The sequence below is a fragment of the Kryptolebias marmoratus genome, linkage group LG24 (genome assembly GCF_001649575.2).
Source record: "Kryptolebias marmoratus isolate JLee-2015 linkage group LG24, ASM164957v2, whole genome shotgun sequence".
In the NCBI taxonomy this organism is placed as follows: domain Eukaryota; kingdom Metazoa; phylum Chordata; class Actinopteri; order Cyprinodontiformes; family Rivulidae; genus Kryptolebias; species Kryptolebias marmoratus.
In genome coordinates this window covers 21,083,298-21,103,350 of record NC_051453.1, presented here as the reverse complement: position 1 = coordinate 21,103,350, position 20,053 = coordinate 21,083,298, and the positions used below count along the sequence as shown (strand labels likewise).

Sequence of the window (20,053 nt, the reverse complement as noted above, 5' to 3'; positions counted from 1 at the left end):
GGGTCACAGCTTATTGAAACTTTCTGTGGGTCATACCAGACCAGCACTGATCACATTCACATGGTCAATTGTGACATCAAGATGGCCGCAATAGCTAAAGGGAGCTAAAATGAAGACCATATTTGTGCATGATCTAACTCTGAAACCGTTTGTCATAGGAACGTCAAACTTTACAGCCAGAACCCTCATGGGTCAAGAACCAGGACTTTGGAGTTCAAGGTCACAAGGTCAAAGGTCAAGGTCACAAGAGCCCATATGCTCTAAGTCGGCATCCATGTACAGTAGGAACTTCAAACTTCACAGGTGGACTCCCNTGTGGGTCAAAGATCCTCCCTAAGAATTTCAAGGTCAAAGGTCAAATGTTAAGGTCACATGCAAACAGAGGCTTTTACTCTAAAACCGTGTAACTTAAGAAGTTCAGACTTCACAACCACAGTCCCCATGGGTCAAGGATTAGCCCTTTGGAGTTCAACGTCACAAAGTCAAAGTTCAAGGTCGCAACAGCACACTGCTCTAACTCTGGAACTGTTCAACGTAGGACGGTGAAACTTCACAACATGCCACAGGAGTCATAAAGATCCGGACTGAAGGCGATTTCGGACGTTTGCCCAGAGCGCCACCTAGTGGACGGCGCGGGAAGTACACGGGAAATGCGCAGGAAGCGCATCAGAGCGTAGGGGGCGGTCGCCAGAGTTCCCGCGGTCGCCATAGGCCGAAGCGGCGCTGAGCTGCGAGGGCCGCCCAACGGTGCTTGCAGCTTTAATTCATACTTGTATTGGTAAAAGTAAAGTAAAGTAAAAAATTATTTGTATAGCACATTTAAGCAGCAAGGCATTCAAAGTGCTTTACATCATAAAAACATCAATAGAATCATTACACTAATCAAAAACATCATTACAATCATCATCAGAACATTAGAATCATCACATAAAATCATAAAAATCATCAGGCAGATACACTTTACACTTGATAATCATAAGGAGATGGTCAATATGCAGACCCTCCAGGATTTAGCGATGTTGTGATCGCAACTATTAACGCAAAATCAAGGAAAGTCTGCGAAATTGCAACTTTTTGCAACTTTGTCCAAAACACTGCGACTTGTTAACATCAGAATGCCGGGAGCATGCAGGAGCAGCGACCGAAGCCAAAATGTGCGCTAATGCTTTACATTTGCCCACAAAGATTTCAGCAAAACACCGCAGTGAAGTTAGTTTTAAGTTGGATATTGGATATTCACGCTCCGCAGAATTAGCGGCGTCTAGCTCACGGCTGACCCAAAACAGGAACACTAATGTTGCTAATAGCGTTCCTGTTTCGGGTCAGCCGTGAGCTAGATGCCGCTGTTTTGCACGTCCTGCAGTGTAATCATTGAACATAAACGCATCGACAAACACTTTGTGTCTGCAAAACATGAGGAGAGCTGCAGACGAGGGACAGTCCAGAAATGGTCATGAATGTCAGTTTATAAGCTATCAAAGTTCTCAAATGAAGCACCTTTTGATAATGTCAATGTTTGTTGGTAATTATCTTACAAAACTGGGAAGTATTTTTGGTTTTTTATTGATTTTAGTAAAAAAAAATCACAACTTTTCATCGCAACTTTTAGGAAAATGCCCTGCGAAATCAGGCATTTTAGCCCGCAACAATCACAAAAAATGCCTGCAAAATCCTGGAGGGACTGAATATGTAATAAGATATTTTGTTTAGAGCAGTTATTCACCTGAATTTGTTTGCAGACTACTAATCAAAGGCAGCTCTAAACAAGTGAGTTTTAAGCCTTGATTTAAAGGAATTTAGTGTTTCTGCTGGTACTCAAATGTAAGTACTTGTAGTCATTTTAAAAATATGTGATATCGGTGCATTCCTAAATTGTTCCCTAAATTTTTCCTAAATTACTGTATGTTGGCACTTAAAAAGGCCCATTTGTTCACTTCTACATTTACAGAAGGGCGACTCATCCTCAGGCAGCTCTGCAAACCGCTGCAGACAGTAGCATGAGGTGAGAGAGCAGTGTAGGCCACTTTGTATCATGTCAGCACTAGTGGTTAGACGGGATCTCCACAGTGTCCCTTGTCACCAATCACATCCTTTTAAACCACCCAGGGAGCTCGACACCACCCCCACCCCTGCTTCACACACACATACCCACGCACACACACACACACTCCTTATCTGTCAATGCTGCTTAAATAATGTAATTAATGACTTAATTAACATTTCCATAATCTATTTTAATAAATCTAACACGGCATAATGAGAGTTTCGAACCTCCAGGCAGTGGCATATAAAAATTCACAGTGCGGAGCTGCACGGTCAGGGCACTGTCTCAGTGCCGCAAATGCTCTCCGTGACAGTAAAGGAAGGAGAGGGGCACATATTGTGTGACAGATTCCTGAAAGGCGGTTTGAGCCTGACAAATGTCATGTGACTTTGTGAATGTGTCCACTAACAGAGCTCCAGCAGGAAGTGGAGAACAAACTAAAGATTGTTCTGAAGGGTCAAAATGTTGAAAGGAAGACACACAACCACTGAGAGAGGCCTGATTCCAGCAGAGTTTGTCAGCAGACTGATCACAAGAGCAATACATACATGCATGAGCTGCACTGATAAAAACATCAACAGGATGACTGCTTTTATTTTACATTTCACAACCTGGACGTTTTGTTGGTCCTCTAATTTTTAATTGGACATACAGTCAGTCTAGATTAAATATTCTGACATCAAGTAAAGATTGCACTGCAACTCAAAAATATTGATAAAAAAATGTGTAGGAAAAAAAAAAAACTTAATGGGACTTTTGTATGTCTTTTGCAGCATAAAAACATGGTAGCACTGACAAAACTCAAGCAAATTGAAGTTCAGTGCAGAGATAAGAACTTTAGCTGCAACAAAGCTGTTTTCAGAAGACTTTAAACAGTATTCAGCCAGGACCAAAGGATGTAAAAAAATAAAATGAAGCCATAACTTCTCACTTATGGGGAGTTTATTTTTGAAGCCAGAGTCTGGGCTCTTGTCAACACCACCACACAATCATGGTGTTGGTTTCCTGAGGAGCATTTGTATTTTCATTTTCTAATCAGGCAAATATTTGATTCGTGTACATGGACCTAAAACTTTTACTGCAGCCAGCCACTAGGGGTTGCTTGTTGTGCTTCTGCTTCAACTCCCAGGTTCCTTTCTTGTGTCTACTAACAACATGTCTATAGCCAGGACACAATTAGTTTTGCCACGTTGCTGCTGGAACTCTTCTTATGAAAGTCTGAGACACTTACAATCTGCTTTAATATTTGTTGCTTTATTTGCAGTGTTCTATCCTTAATGCTAATGTGAAGACAATCATGACACCGCTATGCTCTTATTACATGATAAATAGGGTTTTCTTGCTCTCCAGCACTTTCACTATGCTTTATACGCCTGCCTTAGCATGACTCTCTCAGACCCATAGACATATTTACTTAGTCTATGTGTTCCCATCTTCTCTTGTTGTTGGGAACTGAAGCCAGCAGGACCTGGTTTACAGAAGTTTGCCATCTTGTATTTTTGGAACGATGGGGCACACATATCACTGTACCAGTGATATGGTACAGTGCCCGGAGCCCCAGGGGCCCCCTGCAGGGACAACTGGACCCCACCCAAGAGGGCAGCAGAGGCAAGCTCCAGGTGAACCCCGGAAGCTACGATGTAGAAGCCCCAGGGGGCTGCAGCGACAAGCCCACAGGCCCTGCCGGCAACCCGCTATGCCAGAGTAGATCCGGCCATGGACAGAGAGACCCGAGCCCCGAAGGTGCACCACCCTCTAGCCGTGGCCTGACCAAGCCCGGGCACCCAGGCCCCAGCAAGCAGCCACCAGGGCAAGCTGGCACATAACCCGGCACCCAGCCCCAGACAAGAGCCACCAACCACCGGTGGGGGGTGTGACGGGGGTACACTGGGCCCAAGATGATCCAGGAGAGTTGGCAGCTCAGAACCCAACCTGCCAGATAAACAATCAATCAATCAAATTTTATTTGTATAGCACATTTCAGCAGCAAGGCATTTCAAGGTGCTTTACATAATTAAAAAACAAAATAAAAACAGCACGTGACAATGAATAAACAGTAAGAAAGAGAAAAACATCGAAGACATCAAAAACCCGCACTCTAACCCTAATTTAGCCATAAGCAACTCTAAACAGGTGGGTTTTAAACAGCCATACACAAACACAATCACACATTCCCACCCACAATCTCATATACAGAAACTTACATCCACTCCTCCAACATAAATACAGACAAAAAAAGACATAACACATCTACTCACACTCTCATACACACTCTATACTCCCAAGTCCAGGGGACGTCCCCCCAAAGGGGCAGCCTATCCCTGGACCCAGATATAGGCTGGGGTGGAGAAGAGCAGACAGCCCAACCCGCTGTCGTAGGGGCAGAGTTGCCCATGAGCCAAGACGAGAGCCAGGTGCCACCCGGACAACCCCGGCCAGCCCCGACCCCATCCAGAGATAGGCCAGGAAGAGTCCACCCAGTCCTGAGTTGTGGCCACCTCCAACCAGCGCACAAAACACCGAACACGCACCCCCGAACACAGACGCAACAAAGGTGGGCCCCAGGTCCGAAGAGCCAGCCAGAATACACCCCACCACCAGCGCTAGCCCAGCACACCGCCCCCACCTCAGGCTCCCCGCCGCATCCCACCCCCCATCACACAACAGTAAGGTAGCAGCCCCGCACAATACCACCCCAGCCCCATACGGAACTGCAACCAAGCAGGCACCACTAAGCCACGCAACCACGCCGAACCCCCAACCCAATACAAGAACAGGATCGACTCCGCCGCCAAGCACCCCCGGCAGGAAACCCGCACCCAGTACCAACAGCCCACACCATTCCCCCTCAAACACATAAACAAACCCTTATCACCATCCCTGAGACCTCGGCCCCGGGACAGCCACCACCAAGCCCAGCCCCACCACCGCCACCAGACCAACCAAAACACCAGCGGCCCCAGACCCGAAAAATGACACAACCCCTCCACAGCTCCTCCTACAATCCTCTGTGGCACACCCAACCAGCAAGGCCGAAACCCCCCCGATGGTGCGACCAGCAGGGTAGGAGAACAGGGAGCCCGCCAAGCTACCCGGTCCACGCCGGCAACCCCAGGCTGCCCATGAAACAACACATGAGCCAGCACCAGCCAGGGACCCACATCCGAGCCCACCCACCGATCCAGACCAAGTACAAACCGCCATCCACCCTGCGCAACCACAAGGTGCACACCACCACCCCACCTGCCCGACAACGACCGCAGACCAGCCCCAGGCCATGGGCCAGAGCAGCAGGAAGAAGCAGTAGAGGAAGGCCGGACATGCGCTCCAAAGACTGTGCGCCCCACCAATCCCACACCATAGACCCAGAGATGCCCAAGCACATCGGCAGAACACCCTCCACCCACACAGCACCCCCCACGGCGAACGCCACCCCGAGCCGACCGGCCAGCCCCCTGCCAAAGCAGAGCCACACCCCCAATCACTGCTGCACACTGCCAGACAGCTCGACAGCCCCCCGGCCAAAGAGCTGGCCACCGCAACCAGAAGGCATGAACCAAAAACCCAAACAATCCCAGGAGAGCCAGAGCAATGACACCCACCCCCGCCCCTCATGGCCCCAAGCCCACCCACAGCCCAGACCCCAACTAGGTGGGCCGCTTCTCCCCACGGCGGTCAACCCCAAGCGGGAATCAAACAACGTGGGTGTAAAAAGACCCCACACCTCCCTCTGCCCACTCGAATGTGCTGTCGATGCATGTTGTTATATAGTGCTTTTAAAATGGAGGAGACGGGGCAGCGGCTGACACCCACATACCCTTGCCAAAGAGTAGGTGGTGCCAACTCGCCTCCCCAATCCTTGCCCACAACCCTAAGTGTCTACATGCAACATTTGGGAGTGAGCACAAGCACCGGGGGTGAGACTGACTGACTGGCTCACCCCCTGCGTGCTGCGGGGTGTGCCCATCCCCGGACCCTATAATGTGTGTGTCATGTGAATGTTATTGGTGAGAGTGTCTAAGTTGTATATAAAATATGGGGCCCGAGTCACCACGAGACTGCGGAAATGGGAGACCCTCCCCACACCCCAGCGGCGAACCCGTACCCCAAAGCCCTACATGAGTGGTGGTATGATGGAGTGGGCGGAGAGAGGTGGTCGGGGATGGGGAGGAAAGGACTGGGAGGACAGTCTGTCCCCCCAGGGAGCCAGCTCCCCCGCTGACCCCATTAGGCACCACCGCTGTCGGAGACCCACCAGGGGAGGTGGCCACGGACAGGCACAGAGCCCCAAGAACCGACCAGGGCCAGGGACTGCACCCACGCGCCCCTAGGACGTCCAGATCCCCAGACCCGACCCCCGGTCCAACACCCAACCCCTGGGCCAAAGAAGCCACTGGATTCCAACAAGACAACCAGCCGGGAGCGCCCACACAGCCACAGACAGTGCACCACAGCGACCAGGAGCGCACCCTCACCCCAACGAAGGAACCAACAAGCCCACCCAGTGCGACATCCACCGCAGGAGTACACCATGCAAGTAGGGTGCACGCTCAACATGCCCAGGCAACCCAGGACCCACGGTGCAGAACCACCAGCACGACAGCCCCCGACCCGTCACACCGCCCCCTCCACCGCCCATCCCACCGCTCCAACCCCCAGCCAAGCACCTGACCACAGCCACAGCCAGACAAGCAGAACAATGACATACACCCCATGGCGACACCAAAGAAGCCAACAAGTCCCACCAGACCCAAAGCTGCGGGCTAACCCAAATGAAGGCACCCAGCCGGCGCAGGCACACACACTGCCCTGCAAACAAACTCGAGACCACCACGTGGCACGGGGCCCGGCAAGCCCCCAACGCATTACCACACCCATCATACCACTGAGGGAAGATGCCGACACAACAAACCACGGAGCGCCACCAATCACCACCACTCAGATTGTGAAGGAGTGAACAACCCCCCAGGCCCGGAACCACCAACATTCAGGGCAGCCAGGCAGCAACAATAGAGCCAGGCCCAGCAACAGCCCCCCAGGCCAATGCCACAGAGATAGTGACACCCCTGTAACACCATACATCCGTAGGGGCACCGTAGGGGAACCCCCAACCCCGGACACGGACCACCAGCCCGGGACTACCCAACAAGCAAGCCGACCCCTGCCCTGCACGGGGCCGGGAAGGACAGCGCAACCACAGGACCTAGCAATGCCAGCTCGCCGCACCCACATACGAAGGCCAGAGCAGCACCCCACAAGACCACCACCACAACCGTCATGCAGACGAGGGCAAGACGCGACAAGGGCCCCCAAAACAAGAGCCCCTGCTGCTAACACGCTACAACATACTTCACCTTTGATATGCTGCCACCATGATGATAAACCAGCACAACCTCACTATGGACGTTTTGTCGATGCGTATGAACCTTTGCCTGTCACGTTCTATCATGTTTAATGAAGAGTTCGCTTGCTCTGGCTCTCCTGGGATTGTTTGGGTTTTTGGTTCATGTTCTTAAGACGTGCCTGACCAAATTTGGTGAAGATATGGCCAAGACCTTGCAAAGACTGTCCACCTACCAAATTTAGTTCTCAAGACCCTTCAAAAACCATCCGCGTTCTAGCATTTTTTTTTTTAACCTCATACTGGAATTATCCATCAGTGTGAGCGGGGCCTAAACACTAAGCTTGGTTTGTCACTTTGGTGGAAATGTTTTCTAATTTTCATGTACATATTTGTTCTTTTTGTGGCTTCTCAAATTGTACTGTGTTGCACTATACACTACAAAGAAACAGAACAATTGCATCCTGTTATACTGTTAAAATCTCGAGCTAATATAATCAAAGCTAAATAAACGGAAAAGTAAAGGTACTGTAGCTATTGTGGATTAAAAATAAATAAAATAAAATAAGAAACCTCTTGCAGAGCATGGGGAGTGATTTTTCAAAAGAATCAATACACAGCTTTACAAAGCTCTGAACTGTTTGAGGACCTCTTAACATTCTTGCACATAGTCTGGTGGAACAAAAAAAATGGCAAAAATTCAGATAATTCAACATCAGTTTGCTTTCATATTTTCAGCTGATTCATTAATTTTTAATTTGTGTCAGTCAACATCAAGGTTACATTCTTTGACTGTTTTTGTGTTTTCAGACACTGAGTTTCAAATACTACAGAAATGTTAAAACTGTCAAAGCAAAGGTAACATCCCTACAGAAGGACTGAAGGTTTCTTTCAAACATTGTTTGGAATTTACATAAAAGCTTAAAATAAAACAAAGAAGTTGATAAATAACCCTATTTTTTACTCTAAAAACTTAGCTACATCTTGCAAGAAATAAAATAAAATAAAATAAAATAAAAGACCTCGAAAATAAAAATGTAAATTCAAGGTAATTTTTACTGAATAGCTGTAAAGTAGGAGAAATATGTGTGCAAAGGGTCACCTCTGAGTTTTTAACAACTGGTTAAAGAAATAGAAATAAAGCTCTGAACACTTAGTTTCCTCTCAAGGACAAACAGAATTTAAATTAGCCTTTAATGCAAAACGTAGAATTCAACTGTAATCTCAAGTGTTTTAAAGCAAGAAAAACACAAGAGATAGCTTAATACTTTAACCCTCTTCATGTCCTATCACTTTTTTTTAATTAAAAGTGTAAATGACTGAGGAACACATATCCAACATAGTAGTAAAAGGTTATTCTGAGCTGTTTGCTTGTTGATCCTTGTCTTGTTTGGAAGATGAAAAGAGTGGTGGTGGAAAGAATGTGCATAGAGGGGTTGTGGAGAGGGGGGTATGTTCCTTACAAGGGCTTCCAAGCCTGAGGCTCAAGTGTGATTGAGATGCACACTGACAGGGGGCAGCAGGAGGCTGGCACATCCCAGGCTGCACCAACACCATGGGGCACGGGTCTTTAATAAGGGCTCCTACCAACCTCCCTATTGTACCAGTAATAATGTCAGCATCAGTCAGCAGACAACACGTATTAAAGTCTTTAAATCAAACTAGAACATTTCTGGAGAAACTTTGAAGGTGCCTATGTGGCTACTGTCCAAAATTTCAGCAAACAGCAACTTTCTTCTCTAAAGCCCAGTGGTAATTTGAGACTTACTTCAGTAATAATCGAAGACAAAATGCAAACATTTTGATGTATAAACTGTAATGAGAACCAAGATCAAAAGAAATGTTAAAGCAGCTGACAGGTATTAGAATCACCTTGGAAACCACACACCTGTATGTCTTACAGACAGCACTAATTTGAAGACAGATAGATAGAAATACAGCCTAAAAAATAGGCCTCAGCATAACAGCCTCAACTACAAGTCGTATTGAAAAGAATTCAGAAATGGCAGAAGTGTCTGATATCTTGTGACAAACAAGTTGTATCCCAGAACATATGGTCAATAATATAAAGGTCCATAGTCTTTAACCATGTAAGGTCTGTCCACTGGGAGCACCTGTCTTGTCCAAAGTGACACCATAATAAGGAAGCGGTGTGGACTGAACTGCAAACTCATTTAACCAGCTGAACATTGTTCTTTATGAAACATAGTGCTGTATGAATTTGCAGGCCTCAGTTGTTCTCAACCAGTGACTTAAAAGCAAGGATACTGAAGGCTAAAACATTAAATTCAAAGCTTGATGTGATAAAAGATGACTATACCAAACATTAATATACTATTATTGTGAAAAATACTTGATTTGTTTAGGCAATTTTGAGAAAGTTAGGTTTTTATATTTTATAAAATGCATAAAAGATTAGAGCCTGAAACCACAAATGATTGTCCATATTCTTCTGCTTTTTTCATACTTATCCAGACCTGAAAAATCCTAAAACTAAAGTTCATACTTTTCCATTTTCTCAAGACTGTTTAGGAACTTTGCCTATAGCAGTGAAAGACACAATAGACGAAGGAAAACAGATGCCTATGTTTTAAAGTATACACTATAAGAGATGTGTAAAGAGTTTGTGTGCAAAAAATCGGGGAATTTAAATTTAGTGTGTAACGTTATCGATGCAACTGCTGAAGTCTGGTTGGTGACTCAAAATTGTGGTAAACCTGCAAGAAAAATGGCAAATTGTTGGTTGCAGATTCATTTAAGTCCGAGGGTTTATGACCAAATGACCAGCGACCCATGTGGATGCGTTTTGACCCACCCAATTTCAAAAATCACAGCCTATTACTGTCTGCATTCTTGGCCATGCACATTATGTTGTTATCCGACTTTACCCACGTTCTATCCACCTTGGCAGCCGCTCCCAAATTTGATTTAATTGACAGGAATACACTTTTCAAATGAAGATAGACAAATTTGGACCAATTTTTCAATAGTTATTTATCATTACCATGGTTTTTAGACTGGACATTAGCCTCAGATGTTTGTTATCAAAGAACAGCTCCTGTGCAAGTGTCAAAACACACCTGTAGAATGCTTGAGACAGGTTGGAGAATGCTGTTAACCAACTTGTCGCAGCCCAGTGAGATACCACCTTGATGAACATTCTGTGATTTCAGCTGTGAAGTATGACTGCTCATAAAAAAGTACTTTGGCAATTTTGTCTGAACTGTATGAGGTACTGCTACCAAAAGTCACACGCAGCTCACGACTTCTGATTGAGTTGCATGTTTTGTGGGGTTTTTTTTTAAGCTGCAGCAGAAATCACAAATCAAATATTGTGACAGAAACAAAATAATATCAGCATGTAGTGACTCATTTTCTGCAATGAAGCAGTGTGAGTACTGACTGCTGAATGACTTTGCTGAGTTACTAAAGACAAAAGGACCAGAACACACAGCTAAACTAGCTTAAAGTAGCAAAAAGTAGCAAAATGCTAACCAAATGCTAAACGTAGCAAAATGCTAGCTAAAATCTAAAAGTAGTAGAGTGGTAGCTTAAAGCTAAAAGTAGAAAAAGGCTAGCTAGAAGCCAAAAGTAGCAGAATCGATGCTAAAAAGCTAAAAGTAGAATGGTGGCTAAAAACTAAAAGTAGAATATGAAGACAATACTGAAACAGAAAGCTTAGTAGATTTCAAAGAGTACAATGTTTCTGATGGAATTTAAGAGATGTATTTCTATGTGGAAATTATTTGTGAATGAAGTTAAATGTTTTGAAAAGTATGAAAGTTAATACAACCAAAGGTCTTTGTGAATGAGCTGAACATTTTCTATACATATAAAGCATTATACAAGTGCAAGCCATTTACCATTTTTTACCATGTATGAATGGCTAATATAGCACAAAGTATGCAGAAGTATGCTGACTCAGCATTCACACAATAAGGGGCCTGTATACAGCGCCCTTAACTACAAGTGGTTTATAAGAACCTGAGGGTCCATTGTGGTTCCTAATGAAACTCCCCAAAAAATTAAGAGTTACTGAGACTGATTCAGACAAAGGTGTTTACTTTTTATCTGAGGTATAGTCCGTCCTCTTCGGGCTTAGGCAGCGAGTAAATACCTACAGAGGAGATCTGCCAAGAATGTGGCCTGTTTGAGGCTGCTGAACATGCTGTAAACAAACCAGCTTCCTGTCATAAAATTACAGCTCATTAGTAGCATGGACAAGGGCTTCAACAACATAATGATGCAGAAGCACACTACCACTGCCACCACATTTATTAATTACCAGCTGACTTGCTGCATTCCTTGCAAAGGCAGTTAATGGGGGTGGGGGGTGGGGGGTTGTAGGAGGTATGGGTCTTGTTGAGTTAATTACAAACAGCCTCTTTTCCTTTAGTTAAGACAAATACTGGAGGAAGGACACATGGAGAGAAAAATTTTTAAGTTTACTACTGGCACAAAAAGCAGTTTGGGGTGATTAGAAGGTCGCTTCTAAAACTACATTATTATTTTTACAGGCAATTTTCATGAAGACAAGCAGATTCTTTATATCCCAAACATTTGCTTGTTAGAGTGAAATCAAAGAGGTCGCAATAAAAACAGGAATGATCTTCAAAAATAACTACATGTAATTCTAAGGAAACCAGTTTAATTATCACCAGTGTGCAGTGTGACCGAGTTACTGTCTGAGAATCACTGATTACATAAATTGTTTTTGTAATCTGATTACAGTATCTACCATATGCTGCTCTCTAATCAGAGAGTAGATATTGTTTATGCCAGAATCTAATGCAATATTTACAAGGTGGACGTTAATAAAAACAGACTGTTCATTTACTAATGGTTTGCACGACCACAGGCATCTTTCCAATTAGCAATATCAAAATGGGGAAAACACCAAGTGAAAACAAGAAGGGTGGGGAGGTCAGATGAGTTTCAGAGATAATATTTTTGATGACATGGACTGTTAAGAAGAAAAAATAAATACAATACAAACTAAATGAGAATAAAATTGATAAAATATTACTAGAGGGATTGCATTTTCTATGAGAATGCAATGTAAATGCAGGTGGTGACTTTTTTTTTTTTTTGACCAGGCAATGTAGCTTCCTATTGGATTTGAGTGTATAATCATTTATAATTAATGGCCGAGCATTCCAAGAAGGAATGCATACCACCCACCAACTTTTATGCATTTCAAACCAAGATCATCTTTTGTTGAGAAATCGCAGAATTTTAGCTGTTTCGGTAAGACCTTGAAAATATTATGACCTCATGCAATGATGTAAAATTTTGCACGATGTAGTAACACTTGAGTACGTATTAAGGATGAATTTCAGCTACAACCACACTGAATTTTGGCTTAATATCTGCAAAACTGCCTGAGCTGTAGCCATTTTTGTGTTTTCCACTCAGTTGTCTGTGGCGGCTATTATGAGTTAGGTTGACTACAAATGTTTGAAAGAAAACAGTAAGTCCTAGAGCACTGAGAAATATACAGGTAAAGAAGACAAAAAATGTCTATTTTTTTATATATATAATTACTGCAAAATATGTGGAAATAAGGAGAATTTGTAAGCAAAATATCAGGAAAGGTTAGTGACATCATCCCATTCTAAGATGGGAAAAACTACAGAAACCACAAAATGTAAACTGTGATTGTGTAAAACCTGATAAAAATTGCAACTTTCTGTGACTCATTCAAACTTTGAATGATGTTTCTACTCTGTGGTTTCTCACTCATATTCCCTTAATTCTATGTTGTCTATGTTGGATTTTTTTTTTCTTTTTAGACTTTTGTCTATGTCATACATTATACTGCAACCAAACGTTATAGCATTCACCTCCCAACAAAACTCTGTCATGTGTGATTATTTTGATTTGACAAGGCTGTGGGAGGAGCTCCAAATGGAAATTTGTGATGGGAACTGAAGATTAAAGACTACTTAGTAGTTGTTCAGTGCTTGTAGATTGGCTTCCTCAATTATACATACATTTTTACCTGTTTAGTCTGTTTGGATAATGAGACCATTGTCTGACAAATTCAATTTAGGTCAATATTTGTAAAACAGTCATATGTCTGGGTTTTGTTTTGTTTCTTGGTTTATTTTGTTATTATGTGTTCTGGTTTTGTCATTGTGTCTTGTCAGTATTCTTTCACTCCTCCTCTGTTTGCACTTGTTTACTTGCCACGCCCATCTCCACCTGCCTTCACTTGTAATCACTCACCTGTGCCCACTTCTCATAATTATCCCTCTGTCTTTAAAACCCAGTCAGTTTCTTCATTCCCTCGTCAGTTCATTGTCTCAGGTACAGTCTGTGTCATTGATTCCATGTTAGTCCATGTTTCCACCCTGCCTTGCTGTTTGGTATTTAGTTTAGTTTAGTTTTGGCTGCCACGCCAGCCTTTTTGTTTCCTTTTGTTTTTGTAACTTTATGTAAAGAATAAATTTTTGTTTTCTTCAGTATGAGTCTGCGCTCTGGGTTCCTCTTGTTCTCCACCACTCATGTCAAAAACAGTCTAATTTATAGCCATTTTGGTATTTTTAAACGTTGCTTAGCTGTGGCATCCATCTTGAATTGGCTTGACTCCAATCATGACTCAGCTGTAGCTTTACATCGAGTGATTATTGTCTGAAAATTTTGTTAAAATCTGCTCTGTGGTTCATTAGAGATTTTGCTGACAGACAGACAAACAAACACACACACACACTAACACGGGCAAAATCATTATCTTCTGCTTTAGCCTATCAATGCTGGGCAATAATTAAAAAAAAAAAAAAAACACATATGCATGCATTGAACACAAAGATGCAAGCAATCATTAGGCCAGCATGCAAACACTGCCCTAAGTCCAAGGCAAATATCGCTTTGCTTTGGAGACAAACCAAACCACTTAAACAGTGTTTGATTAGTGTCTGGAATTCATCTGCAAATGCACACTTGCCTTGTCCTCTTTCATGGCCGCTATTCATTAATTAGATTCTTTGTGCAACGGAGCTATCCTCAATGTTTAAGGTTACATCTGGCCCCACTAAGTGGCTGCCTGATAACAGAATGCATCCATCTTCATTACTCAGCTCTTTCTGTCTGGGCCTGCTCTTCCACAAGTGCACAGTGTCAGTGGGTTCTAAAGAACTGATACATTTCATTGCACTCAGATCCTGAACTTTTGCCTCTCTTGATTTTAGTCACTCGGACTAAATTACTAGCTTGTGTTTTTTGTTCTTTAGTGGCGATTCTTCTTTGTTAAGGTGGAGCAGAGCTGCAGCCGCAAAAAAAAAAAAAAAGCTTTACATGCTGCGATTTGTTTTTGAGATTCCAAACTTCTGTTGTTGTTGCTGAATCGTAAGAATTGTCCGATTGTTAGATATAGAAATAAAACTGGACTCAAATGAACTCACGTTCTTTTTTTTCTCTTCTCTGTAAGAAACGATTCATTTGTTTGGAATGACACAAATCAAATAATGAAATTGCAACACATTTTCCTTTGTCATACTCCAAAGCTTTTTCTTTCTTTCTTCTTGGTGTGAAGGGACATATAAAAGAGACAAAAAAGCAAAAATATAATATTCAGCTCTGACGAGGTAATCATTAAGTGACTGTGGTGGTGATAGTTAATGTGAGGATTTGGATTTTGTGTTTTCAGTTTTGTTATCCTTATTATTTTGTTGCAGTTTTTAGTTATTGTTTTAGTTTGGTTTTTCATGTTTGTGTTGTTGCTCAGTATTCACTCCTCCTCTGTCACTCTTTTGACCTCCTTGCCACGCCCATCTCCACCTGTCTGTCATTATCCCCACTCACCTGTTTCCTTACTTCGTCACCCTCAGTATTCAAAAACCCGGTGACTTCTCCCACAATCTGTCGGTTCATTGTTTGTCGTTGCTGTCGCTGTTTTTGTTTTCTCTTTGCCTCGCCTTGCTTTGGATTTTTGTTAAATTTAGTTGCTGCCACGTCAGCTGTTTTTTGTTTATTTTCTTTATTTAATAAATTAGTTTTTGTTTTGAGAATGAGTCTGCACTCTGGGTTCGTCTCCACCGAGCCTGACAGATAAATGTATTGTTAGGGGCTAAAATTAAAAATCCTGAATATTTTTCCTAATCCTCCATCCCCACAAAATTTACAGCAAATGTACTGGAGTGTAATCTAAAATCCCAATTTCAGATGTGATTTTCTTCTATGTATTTAGAAATGTTTCAGCTCAGATTAAAGCATTCTATTTACTGTATTTTCTTAAATATTGTGCCAACAGTAAAGATCAATTTGCATTCTTATTGGCCCCTTCTGAAGGTGAAAGGGCAACAAGGGTGATGCCCACGTCTGTAGTGTGTGTGTTGTGGGTAAGTACCGATTCATGTGCTGGACATATTTTAATGACTATCTCAGAAAGTAATCATTGGATGTAAACCTACAACTAACTGACTTTTTGAGTCAATCCAATTCAAATAGTCCACCACAGCCAAGCAACTTCAGCAAACACTAAAATGTCTACAACTCACTTAATTTTAGAGATATTTTTTCGAGCTAAAAATGAGTGTGTTAGTAGCTGATACAAATCCCCAACTTATGCTCCAAGAGAAAAGTGATCCTGCAAAATCTGTTCTTAAATCTTTGCTATTGGAGTCGCCTCTGTCTGTCTTTTAGCAAAATATTGCATGGATTAGAGGATGGATTGTAATGAAATTCTCAGAAAGTAATCATTACTGGTGTAATTTTGTTAGTTTTTCTGCCAATGATGAAACCTGTCCGATGTCGAAGTAAGCAATGTGAAATTCCACCATGAAGCGTTAAATCGTATTAGTTTAGGCTTTTAAATGTTTCGGACATTTATTGTTAAGGTGGTATCTTAGTGGGCTGCAACTAGTCGGCTAACAGTGTTCATGAGGGAGTCTCTACAATGTCTTGCAACGTTCGCAGAGGTTCTTAATTTTCTCCCGTAATTCGCAAAGGTGTGCAATCCCTTCACTTGAGTTTTTAACATGTTCAAGATCTTTGTCCAGTACTTTATTTTTCTTAAAATAGGCACAAAGTTGTTTTCAAACCTGTCTTGAATTGTGCTTTCAACTCAGCTCAAGAGGGCAGGAGCTGTATTTTGACTCCTGCAAACAGACTCTCCTCTGACATTTGTGGGGGCGGCTGCCGAGGTGGGTGCAAATGACATGGGTGACAAAATAATGTGCATAGTCAAGAATGCAGTTTTGCAAGCCGTGCACATCATAAAAAGTCATCAAAAACTGGCAGTACAAAATGCAGCTTCATGGATCGTTGGTTGCTTCATTGCAAACACTCAGGATTCAATGAAACTGCAACAAAAAGTCTGCTTAGTTTTCTGCAATTTTTAGTCACCAACTAGTCCCCAACAGTCACAGCCCACTGAGATAGCACCTTTAGATTGGCTAGCTTGTCAGCCCATTTCCATGCTTCTCAAAATCAAGATTGCTCTTACCATTGTGTACTGCAGTGAAGACATGGGTTGCTCATAATGCTTTACACAACTATTTAAATGAACTATTAAGGGGTTTTTGAACATTTACGGTTTTAAAGAAAAAAAACAAAACAAGCTACTCTACGTTGAAGTATATAAAGACTTATTTAAGGTCACAGTTGAAAATCGTTAATCGTTTTAAGCAAAACTGTGTTGTAAATCTTGAAAGCAGAGACGATGATGACAAGAGAAAAGATGAGTGGTTCAATCTCATTATGATCTTGGCACTAGACAGAAACTACTTAAAGGCAAAAGTGCATTTTGAGAAACCCTCTGGAAGCTGGAGTGGACAATGTTTAACCGATGTGCAAGTAACTACTTAAGCAGAACCAGTGAAATCAAAACAGCTAGAGGTGCAAAACGGAAAGAAATTGAATTTGAGTTTTCTCAAACTTGTATTCAGTTGTTTTGGGGCAAACAAAGAGCCAAGGCTGCACCCTTCCACCTGGGAGGAGCTTTGGCCAGTTTGCCTGTTTCTGAGCAAAAGCTCATAAGCTTGGACGATTTATTTTATGGGCATCATAATGGTGGTATATGAAAAGCTAAGTATTTACTGAGATGGTACTTGTTTACAAAAAGTTAAAACCAGCTGATTTAAGGTGTGTAGTTTGAACAAAGCCCCACCCTGGATGCTCTGCTGGGGAAGTACCAAAGAACTATAATTTTAACTAAGGCAACATGTGGTATCCTTCTTGTTCTTTGCTTGCCACTAGCTATTGTTGCTAATCAGCGTCTGCCATAAAACCTCAAAGAGTGTTGTAGCCATTTAAAGGATGGGTCAAACATTCTGGCCATGACTTTATGAGGATAATATTGGGTCCCCTTTGGTTTACCAACATGACAGCTGTTGTTCATTAATTATGCCCCTCTTGTGTGAGCGAGTCTGTATGTGTGTACTTCTAAAGGAACTAATGTGGAAAAATATGCAGAAAATGTATTTGGGTTGACTGTCCAGCTATTAATATTGGTTGTGTTTGGATAAATAGTGTCCTACTTTTAGAATCTGTGGATTAAAATATTCCCAATAGGCTGCTTCCCTCCTCTATTGATTGATTGGTGTAGTGTTTAAAGGTCATAGTCATAAAACTTGAGGATGTAAATAACTGAGTGTGATATTTTTTTAAAACAAGTGGTTAATGTATTGCTTGTTGACTTTTGAAGTTATACCTGGAGTCTCAGTCTGGTTTTAGGATTAGCACAGTATATAAATTTATGATGAGGAGCAGAGAAAATGGCAGTGTTTCTGAGAAAAAAGCAGGATAGAAAAACTGCAACTCCTGTGATAAACATCCTCATAAAGTTTTTTTTTTTTTATTTTATTACTGCTTCATTTGGGAAATACAGTACATGACCACTGTCCCATTTCCACTGTCGGACTAATCTTCTAAATACTAAATACTAAATACTGAATTCTGCTTTCATTATGAGGGTACAAACAAATTAAGGCTTGTTTTCTTTCAAAAAATTGACAATATTTACCTTTTTTTGTTAAACAGTTGTTTTAAATTAGACTGTTCATAAGTAAAAATATGATCAGAACCTTAAGAGTTTGATTTTATTTTCAACGGCTACTTGAAACCAGTTGTAAAACATTTACATTACTTTTAATTTAAATATTTCAAATTTCATTCCAGGGTTTTCTGTCTCTTCAGTTTTCATGGTTAATAGTTGTCATTGTTACCTGCTGAGCTACAAATCAGCCTTGACATAGCTAGGAAGTCCACAACATTAAACACTACCAGACAAAATCTTATGACTAGGTAGATCAAAAAAAATTATAATAATTATCTTGTCACAATTGGCCTGGCAGTGGGAGTAAAATATTCAAGTCTGAGTGAAGGTTTTAACCTTTAAATGGGTATGTTGAAACAAAAGAAAACTGCTAAGCATATCTAAGATAAACAAGTTTAAATAACTCCATACAGTAACTGGGTCATTCTACAACTGCAGCATGTGGGAAATGTTCTGGGTGTAATTTCCTAGGAGCTCCATGTGTATAGTTCAATATTTTTTAAATTAAAGTATTAAAGTTATGTTCTTGTGTATACCCTGTATCTTGGAAAATACGTTTACAGTGATAAATGTTGTCATTTTTTGGCTAATATTAGGTTTTCAGGCTATTGTCAAAAGTGAGTAACTCAAGGTACGGAAGACACAGAACAGTTTTCGCAAAAGGTAAGTGGACTTTATTTACAGTGACGGTTGGTGCCATGTACAGGATATGGAGGAGAGAGAGATGAGCAGGTAAGTTTGAGTTCTTAACTTTAGGTAGGCCGGTTGCAGGTAAGTTAGCCAGCTTAGTCTTACAGGTGGAGGTGAGTAGCAGTATCTCCGAGGTGGAGATCAGACTTCCAGGTAGGTTTGATCCTCAGAGGTTTTAGGTAAGTATATCCACAAGAGACAGTCAGGTGTAGCAAGTTGCAGGCTTGGCGGCTCTCAGGTAGTTAGACTCACAGGCACGTAGGTGTCAGACTCGGACGGCAGCTTGGAGACGAAGGTGAACTCGGGAACAGAACCAGGAACCCTGGACAGGTACAGACATGCACAAGTTAATACTTTCTTAGTATAAGCAACAGGTAGGGGCTGAGACGGGTTACCATAGGTAATGGATGCATCAGCATTGGTCTGTCCCTCCAAACTGCCTTAAGAATGCGTGAGTGGCTGATCCTAATCTGTAGCAGCTGCGAGTCATCAGGAGGCCGACCAATCAGGAAGTCAGGAGACACACACCAGTTAACAGAATGGCAGATTGCCACAGCTAACAGCTAAAAAAACTAAAAGCACTCAGAGTGCAAACCTCCACCAAGGCCACACCGTGATTAAAAAAAATACTGTAATCCGGATCATAATCTGGATCAGCACCAAAATGTAATCCACTGTTGTTGGTGACAACACCATTTCATTTCCATTTCCTGAAAATTATATCCTAATCTGTTCATTAGATTTTACCTGATCTTTGCCAACAGACAGACAAACAAAGCAACAGACACAAACGAAAACATAACCTCCTTGGTGGAGGTAAAAGGGTCCCATGTAGGAGCAGAGAGAAGTTTTTAACAAAGGTGTTACCTGTGACCTTGACCTTTGACCTCATGAACCTTGATATCAACAAGCATCATCCTTCATCATGAGGTGTACAGCTGTACAGTTTGACATTCCTATATTACACTGTTGTAGAGTTAGA

General features: G+C 42.3%; 1 protein-coding gene across 1 annotated transcript; it reads left to right on the top strand.

Annotated features, from left to right (window-relative positions):
• The first annotated feature begins 5,016 nt into the window (after positions 1-5,016).
• Positions 5,017-7,378, top strand: LOC108241188 (pollen-specific leucine-rich repeat extensin-like protein 1). Its single transcript, XM_017425176.1, has 3 exons — positions 5,017-5,745; positions 6,276-6,989; positions 7,133-7,378. Exons 1-3 carry the CDS (start codon positions 5,017-5,019, stop codon positions 7,376-7,378), a joined length of 1,689 nt encoding a protein of 562 aa, XP_017280665.1.
• Positions 7,379-20,053: the final 12,675 nt, after the last annotated feature.